The 9285-nt window shown below is 51.3% G+C and overlaps 1 protein-coding gene across 1 annotated transcript in view; it reads left to right on the top strand.

The window, feature by feature from the left end:
• The window catches only part of USP43 (ubiquitin specific peptidase 43), a 42921-nt gene that overhangs the window by 8755 nt on the left and 24881 nt on the right, over window positions 1-9285 (top strand). Inside the window, exons 2-3 of the mRNA XM_018568297.1 lie at window positions 4118-4271; window positions 4354-4430. Coding sequence (XP_018423799.1) covers window positions 4118-4271; window positions 4354-4430 — 231 coding nt within the window. The remainder of the gene's footprint in view (window positions 1-4117; window positions 4272-4353; window positions 4431-9285) is intronic.

Below are 9285 nucleotides of genomic sequence, written 5' to 3'. Positions count from 1 at the left end.
CTTGCATGTGGCGTGCGTTCAGAAACCCGCTGAAATCAATGGGAATGCATTGCCAACGCAGGAAACAAATGCAACGCACGTTCCCGCCACGCTCAGCTGTGAACAGGGGCTTAAAGTAAACCATGAGGTGCCTCCAGTTCTTTCCTTGGCGCTTCCCGCCACCACCGCCAGCCTCTGATGTACCGCCGTCATGTTAATGGCGCATGCCGTCTTTTTATGGCGAGCCACAGTCCTCCAGAACTACAAGACTCAGCATGCCCCGGGGGTTCGGTCACTACAGCCTGACCCTGGCCAAAAGGTTTAATTTAATTTTCAATAAGAGCCAGCAAGGCCCAGAGCCTCTGTCAGGTTTTTATTACCACCGGCGTCCCCACTTTGGGAGATTTTCCCTGACTTCCTGTCCGAACAGGAAGTCAGGGGAACTCTCTCCAGCTGTCACGCGCACACACAAAAACACATTTCTAGAAGCGCCGGGAAGGGTTCGAACTTCTGACAATGTTTTTATTACTTCCTGTTCCAAATTCCACATCTGAAACAAAAAAAACGTTGACGCTCGACGTTAAGTTTCGTGTCCCGGCTCTCTCGATTGTTTAGAAGAAAGTGAAGCTTTACCAGCTATAGGGCAACTCCGACCTTCCAGCGGAACTACAAGTCCCATGAGGCATTGCAAGACTCTGACAGCCACAGGCAATGACCCACAGAGGCAAAGGCATGCTGGGATTTGTAGTTTCACTACAGCTGGAAGGTTACCTATGATCCTTTAATTCTGACTACCTGTGTCACTGCCCCGCCCCCTGCATGCTCATTGGACTGCCTGCCCAGGTGATTTCCATTCCCATCTTGTCAATGTTTCTCTTTTTGGTGTTTACATTCGGAATGGGATATTGTGAAAATAAAATGTTTCCTGTACAGATAATAATATTGATTCTGTGACCGGCTCTTCCTGTTATCCGGGTCTTCCTCTGACCTCATCCTCTGACCTCATCTTCTCCTTCCTTGTTTTTGTTTTTTTTGTAACAATTTCCGTAAAAAAGAACTCCCGGTATGCAAAAGCTTAACCCTTGCAGTGGGCCTACCTCAGGGATCCCAACCTGACATACGTCATTTTAGGGAGGTGCCCTCTGTCAACCCCGGTCCCGCCCAGGAAATTCCCTTCACTTGGATGATTTTCTCTCACTTCCTGTTGCCTCTTCAAAACAGAAAGTGACTGAAAATCTCCCCGGCAGGTCTCAGGCACCAAACAATAACCTGATAGAGTAGAAAGGTGCTAAAAAAACAAAAAACAAAAAAAAAAACCCCTATCTAAACCTAAAAGAGGGGAATTTATAAAAACTGGGGCAGACAAATTGGTTGCCATGAGCCGTTGCCCATGGCAACCAATCAGCTTCTCTCTTCAGTTTGTTCAGTTAAGATTTGGAAATGAAAGTTAGAAGCTGATTGGTTGCCATGGGCAACTACTCCAGTTTTGATCAATTCCCCTCCAAAAAGTTTTTGGCTATTCCCGCACTTTGAGCAGGAGGAGTGACGCAATTCCACCCCCCTCGGCATCTCGGGGGTTAAGTCATTGTCGTCTGCTCCCGATCTGGAAGTGACTGGGCGGCTGATAAACCGGTTTGTTCAGCTGACACAATGGCTCAGTGTGCTGTAACCGGACCGGGGAGTGCGATGATTTCCGTCACGCCGGCCGCATTCCTTTCCATCGATACCCAGCGGCGCGGAATCCGCCTCGGGAGGCCTCTGCGGTATTGGGGAGGCTCTTCCTTGTGGGGGTGTCAGTGTCATGAGTGTGACCTACATTAGTAAAATTGCAAGGGGAGATCAAAACAGGAAATCATTCGGAACTGGTCTGGGGGTGGAAAGGGTGAGATCAAAGGTCATCTGCGTCCAGTCATTGATTTCCCAGAGGACTGCATGCCAAGGGGGGTGACCTGTCCAGACCCTTTAATTCTGCTTACCTGTGTCCCTGCCCCGCCCCCCTGCATTGATTTCCCTGCCATCTGATATACACTGAGTGGCCAGATTATTATGACCACCCCATCAGTACTTAGTTGGGCCGCCTCGTGACTCCACGAGATGATGAAAGGAGATGCGAGGAATCTGACACGGCACTGTTGCCCTTCTGTTGTCTTGTACCAGTCTTGCCCCTCCCCGTTCTGCCCTAACATTGACTAGTCGCTGACGGCCACAATTCGCACGTTCACACCCAGATTTTCGGCTGACAGTCCGGTCTTTAAACACTTTAACAACAGCTGATCTTGAACATTTAACGAATTCTGCTGTTTTGCTGATACTCGCTCCATGGCTCCGAGCGCCAACAATCATCCCACGTTCAAAGGCTGTTACATCGCGTTGTTTCCCCGTATCTTCAGAAACAAATCACTTCTACTGTCGTGGTAACCAACCCGCTTCCCTATTTATAATGGTCCGGCCCTCTAGCAACTTCAGCACCAAATTATAGCTAATTTGCCTACAAACGTCAGGTGGTCATAATAATCCGGCCACTCAGTGTATAGGACTGCATGCCATAGGGAGGGGTGACCTGTCCAGATCCTTTAATTCTGCCTACCTGTGTCACTGCCGCGCCCCCCTGCATGCTCATTGGACTGCCTGCTCAGGTGATTTCCATTCCCATCTGTAAGGGTAACACAACAGCCCCGCCCACAGGAAGCTTGATTTCTACTCTAGTCACAAAGTAACAAGTCGGATCTCAGCAGTTACATTGACACAAAATGATTCCGGTAATGGGAACGATGAGGCGTGAAAGTTATATTTAATTTATGCGCCTGGAGCCTTCTATCGGACAGATGGCGTCTTCCTGTGCGAATATGGCGTCTTGCTTGACGCTCGGCCAGCACCGCGCCGGAAGACGGGAGCGCAAATCTCGCATGGCAAAGGCAGCCAAAACTCAGCGAGTCCCATCTTCCTTCCTGCTCCAATCCATAATCAGATCTGTCGTATCACATTAAGAGTAGCACAACCAGGTATGGATTACCTCTCACAGAGGTCACATGACCTCTGCTTTCCTGTCCAGAAGGACGGCACCATCTATTGTTCAGGCATCATCCAGGGTCACCGTCTACTTCCTGGACTGAGATGCCGGCTCAGAGGTGACACGGAGAGGTCATGTAGTGCAGAAAATACTTGCTGATCCTGCCAGAAATGCCGTGTCCTTGTCACTTCCTGTGAGCATGAACCTCCCCCCACCATCTATGTAATAGAGCTTGTAGCCCAAATCAAGAGAGCAGGCTAGGGTGACAACGCTGCTCCTCGGATACAGTGCAGTAAGTGTTGTCACCCTAGGACAGGAAGTGTGTTACTGACCAGAGAAAGGAATAAAAGGCTGAAGAAAGAAAGCTAAGGCAGTCGTCACATCTGAGCTGTGATATAGTATATTGTGTTTTGGCTGTGGGTAACTCCGGCCCTTCAGATGTTGTGGAACCCCACAACCCCCATGAGGCACTGCAAGACGGACAGTTCCAGGCTCCCAGCGGCAGAGGCATGTTGGGATTTGTAGTGGAGGCTCTGGCCTCCGGCTGGAGTTGCCCACCCCCGCTTTAAACTAAGAACTCCGGAGCCCCTGGATGACAATTTACTGGCCCTATGACCGGCGTAGGCAACCTTGGCTCTCCAGCTGTGCTGAAACTACAATTCCCATCATGCTTCTGCCTCGGGAGTCATGCCTGTGGCTTGCAATGCCTTATGGGGTTTGTAGTTTCGGCACAGCTGGAGTGCCAAGGTTCGCCATCACTGCCCTATGAGAACGGTGTTACCCGATGTGGGTGGTGGTGTTCCACCGTCCTCCATACAGAGCAGTAAGCAACAATGTGTGATGTATTCTTCATGGATAGGCAACCTCGGGACCCCAGATCTGGTGAAACTACAAATCCCATCATGTCCTGCGATGCCTGATGGGACTTGTAGTGTCACCACATCTGGAGTCCCGAGGTTGCCCCACCCTCTGGTCTACTTTTATATCATTTGGCTTCAGACTTTATATCAAGAGCAGAATATTCAGAACGGCATCCGGCTTTGTAAATGGCGGCACGTGATGCAAGATGGCCGGGGGCCGCCGCCGTAAGACTCGCCGATCACTGACTGCCGCTCTTCTCTTTTCCAGAACTCTGTCGCCAAATACGGCTCCCAGTTCCGGGGGAACTCGCAACACGACGCCTTGGAGTTCCTGCTGTGGCTGCTGGACCACGTCCACGAAGACCTCAACGCCTCCTCGGGACAGAAGGCCAAGGCGTCCGCCAAGGTAGGTGCAACGCTGAGTACAATGACAGCCAATCACAGAGCAGCCAATCAGAGAGCAGCATTCTGTAATCTAGCCGTATCGCTGTGTATTTAAATTAGGGATGCACCCATACCGGGTATTTGGGCGAATACTCCCATACTCATCCACCGATACCGGAACTCTGACCGGCAGTCCCGTGAGGGAGCATGGAGCCGCCCCCCCGGCCAATCAGGAAGCTGGGCAAGCGGCTCATTACTGCCTCCCGGCTTCCTGATTGGCCAGGAAGCCAGCTCCACGCTGATTGGCAGGGAAGCCGGCTTACTGACGGGCCGAGTAAGGCAACAGGCGTTTTGAACTGCTTCCTCGCGGAGCATTAGGCGGTCTCCGGATCCTCTAAATCCAGCTGGCCAAATCTGGTAATTAGCCGGGTGGTGGGGGATGGGTTGGGGGGTCTTCTACATTTGGCTGCGTGGCCATGTTGGTTTGGCTTTGTTGCCTGTTTATGAACAAAGACCACGAGTAGCAATTTTGTGCTGACGTGCAGCGTTTTTATTGGTGCGGGCGGCATGCTGATTGGTTGCTGGGCTTAGTAACGGGCTGGACGCAGGGCTTAGTGACGCGCTGGACGCAGGGCTTGGTGACGCGCGGGACGCAGGGCTTAGTGACGCGCTGGACGCAGGGCTTAGTGACGCGCGGGACGCAGGGCTTAGTGACGCGCTGGACGCAGGGCTTAGTGACGCGCTGGACGCAGGGCTTAGTGACGCGCTGGACGCAGGGCTTAGTGACGCGCTGGACGCAGGGCTTAGTGACACGCTGGACGCAGGGCTTAGTGACACGCTGGACGCAGGGCTTAGTAACGCGCTGGACGCAGGACCCACCTGAGCGTGACCCTGCAAAGCCCACCATAGATGCTGCACAGCCCATCTCTCTATGGCGGGCTCTGTAGGGGGTCTCGGGTGGGCTGGGTCTCACTGCGTATTACCGCACAAGTGTGAATGGGGCCCTAAAGCCGACATGGCGGGATAGACGTAACCGATTTGGGGAGACATTGAGCTGGCGGGAACCAACTGATGATGGTGTCAGCTGCGCCTTTAAATGCAAGTTGGCAATGGCGGCTCCCCCTGTCGCTGTCCTGGCGGTTTCCCTTTAACTGACAGACTCCTGACCGCAGTAGCAGTGTCTGCAATTCTCTCATGTGTTGCGGTGGGATAAAAAGTTTGAGTTCCCGTCGGGTCACGGCGCGGTCAGCCGGCCTCCCCGGGGCTGCCAGTTGGATGCTCCTAGTAGTAGAGAGCGGAGAGGAGAAGTGCTGATAACTCTTTGCCTGCTGGGCTTCAATCCGCCGTACTGCGGCCTCCAAGGATTAGGCTTTGACTATACGGCACGGGTCAGCAACCTTTCCCGCATTAAGTGTCATGTTCACAAAGAGAATACAACTGGCGTGCCGGAGAACAACAGCGCATTGTAGTCTTTGTTTGTTTTCAATTTGTGCAATCATAGGTGTACTGCTAATGGCAAGCAAACCTCAGATCAGTGCCAATGCATGCACCTCAGATCATCCACAATCCATGCACTTCAGACCTCAGATCATTCACAATGCATGCACCTCAGATCATTCACAATGCATGCACCTCATCCACAATGCATGCACCTCAGATCATCCACACTGCATGCACCTCAGATCATCCACAATGCATGCACCTCAGATCATCCACAATGCATGCACCTCAGATCATCCACAATGCATGCACCTCAGATCATCCACACTGCATGCACCTGTGCTCATCCACAATGCATGCACCTCAGATCATTCACAATGCATGGTCCTCTGCTCATCCACAATGCATGCACCTCAGCTCATCCACAATGCATGCACCTCAAATCAGCCACACTGCCTGCACCTCAGCTTATTCACAATGCATGCACCTCAGATCACCCACAATGCATGCACCTCAGATCATCCAAAATGCATGCATTTTAGAGTTTGTATAATCCCCAATGCATGCACCTCAGACCTTAGATGAGCCCCAGTGCATGCACCTCAGCGCATCCACAATGCATGCACCTCAGACCTTAGGTTAGCCCCAATGCATGCACCTTAGACCGCAGATTAGCCCCAATGCATGCACCTTAGCCCTCAGATCATCCACAATGCATGCATTTTAGATTCTGGATCATCCCCAATGCATGCACCTCAGACATCAGAGCATCCTCAGTGCTTGCTCTTACCATCTTAGATCAGCCCCATTGCATGCACTTTAGACCTCAAATTACCCCCCAATGCATGCTCTTCAGACCTCAGATCAGCCCCAGTGCATAAACTTCAGATGCAGGATTCCTCGACCTCTGACCTTAGATCAGCCCCAATGCATGCACCTCATACCCTTAGATCATGCTCAATGCATGTACTTCATCCCTTAGCTCAGCCCTAATGCATGCACCTCAGATCATCCCCAATGCAGGCACCTCAGACCTTAGATCCACCCCAATGCATGCACTTCAGACTTTAGATCCGCCCCAATGCATGCACTTCAGACCTTAGATCCGCCCCAGGACCGATCGGGAACAGCCGATCGGTCCTGAAATGTCACTTTGTGACCTCACATTCCACAAAGTCGGATAGAAGTGACATTTCAGGACCGATCGGCTGTTCCCGGGCAGATCGCTTCTCCTGCACGTACCATCTGCGATGCCGATCTGCCCGGGAACAGCTGAGAAAGCGTTGGGATTCTTCACCTTTTTCCACCGCCGAAAAACCGGGCGGGATTACGCTAAAATGAGTGACCACGTGACTGGTCACGCATTCCGCCGCCGAAAAAGTGGGCGGGATGACGTTAAAATGTGTGGCCACGTCACCGGTCACACATTCTAACACAGTCACAACTTTTGATAGAACACCGTATCTCTTAAGCGGCCACATTCCCTATTTTCTGATGGTGATGCCTGCGAAAAATGCAGATGATTGTGTTCCCAGTGCCGCCCTTTGTACAGCACAGAAGCACCTGACAAGAGGCTCCAGGCCAAGCACTGTGAAAATCCTGCTGAATTTGACTTATATGGATGATGCAGATAATGTGAAAACGCGTGTTATCTGGGATTAAACACGTGGGCCCATGCAAAATCAAGCTGCATATATGACGATGGCGGGGCCACCATGAGCGCCAGTTGGGTGCTGCATGGGACTCGTGTTCCTTGTCTTGGGTGAGCTTGCAGATCCGCACCGCTGGCGCAGCTGGGCCGTCACGGCCGCTCATGAGGTTAACTCTTAAAGAGACAGTCTAAATTATTTAAAGCCCTCTTGTGCAATGTGCCGGGGAGCCGGGGCCTGGCGCCCGATTCTTCTGCCTCAGTGTCCTCGGAGTTATTCTATCTGGCACGTCTTCCAGCGCTTCCGTGTCCCGAGCGTGATGCGTGAAGGCCTCGTCTGCAGCGGGCGCCTTTCTATCCGAGCGCATTAAGCGCATGCAGCCTGCAAAATTCATGAGATGATGTGAAGAGAGAGAGCGAGAGGGCCGCACCTGGACGGCTCAGGAGAAACGTGAACAGCTCGGGAGGAACCGCGGCCCTTAAAAGGCCATTTGTAAAAAACATTTTGAGATAAATATTCATCACATTGGAATAAGATCGATTGATCGTTCTCAGCCAAATCACTTACAATGGGGCTCCAGTCACATGATATGATGGAGGAGGGAAGGTTAAGAAGCTTTTTTTCACTGTCTGCGCTCCCCCATGGGGAGATTTCTCTTCACTTCCTGTCCTGGAGGCACAACAGGAAGTGAAATAAAATGTTTCCAAGGTAATGGACACCCCTTCTTCTTTGTCACCACAACAGGTTTTGTGTCACATGATATAATGGAACAGGGAAGATTTTGAACCAGTGCCGGGTTTTTTTTCACTGTCTGCGTCCCCCATGGGGAGATTTCTCTTCACTTCCTGTCCTGGAGGCACAACAGTAAGTGAAATACAATTTTTCCAAGGTGATGGGCACCCCTTCTTCATTGTCACCACAACAGGTTTTGTGTCACATGATATGATGGAACAGGGAAGATTTAGAACCGGTGCCGGGTTTTTTATCACTGTCTGCGTCCCCCCTTGAGAGATTTCTTTTCACTTCCTGTCCTGGAGGCACAACATCAAGTGAAAAAAAATTCTCCAAGTTGAGGGGGAAGCTACCTCTTAGTTGTCACCAGAACAGGTTTGACCAATTCACCCACGTTTTGTATACCGCTCCGGGCCCTCAAGCCCCTCCCTTGAGCTGTCATCCCCCCATCCCCCCTCTACCCAAACTCATGTAGCACATACAATCCCGCACGCTGTTCTAATTTGTGTTAAAAACAACCACCATGAACACTGACACTGCAACCGGCTCCTCCCAATGACGCGTTTCGCCCCTGAGTCGATGAAGTCTGATTAATAAGGAAAATAGACCAATTTTCCTTTTTCTTTTTTTTCATTAAACTTTATAATGATTAAAAAAATAATAATTGTAATTAAATTTCAAACTATTTAATTTTTTTAAGTGGAATTATCTTTTGTGATTTTTTTTATTATTATTTTATTTATTTTCCTGTTTTTGGTCTTTCTGGGCCTCCATCCTGCTGAGCCGGGACAGCAATTGCTCGGTCCCCATTCACACCGTGTGACTTCAACAGAAGGGCCCATAAAACACACTTTTTTGGCGGGAATTTGTGCTTAGCAACCCGCAGCCCCCTCCCCCCCCAAAAACCCGCGTGTACAAGCGTGTGAAAATGTACCAAAGACGCCGCCGCCGCCGCTCGAGTGTGAATGTAGCCCGAGCGTGCGAGATAGTTTCATTCACCAGATGTGAATAAGTTGAATACTGTCCCCGCTGCACGCTCCCTGGCACGGGGGAAGTGACCCCGGGTGGAGAGGTGGCCAGCACGGGCGTGATTTCATGTTACACGCATGACGGATTTTGTATTAGCGCGATCCTCTCCTGTAATCCCTGTGTGTGTGCGTCCCGGGGCGCCCCGGCTTAGTGTGACACACCAGCTGGAAGCCTCCTATTCACTGGCGGGGGGGCGCCCCGG

The sequence above is a fragment of the Nanorana parkeri genome, unplaced genomic scaffold (genome assembly GCF_000935625.1).
Source record: "Nanorana parkeri isolate BGI_ZX_2015 unplaced genomic scaffold, ASM93562v1 scaffold1169, whole genome shotgun sequence".
Taxonomy (NCBI): Eukaryota; Metazoa; Chordata; class Amphibia; order Anura; family Dicroglossidae; genus Nanorana; species Nanorana parkeri.
This window is presented reverse-complemented; position numbering and strand designations above follow the sequence as displayed.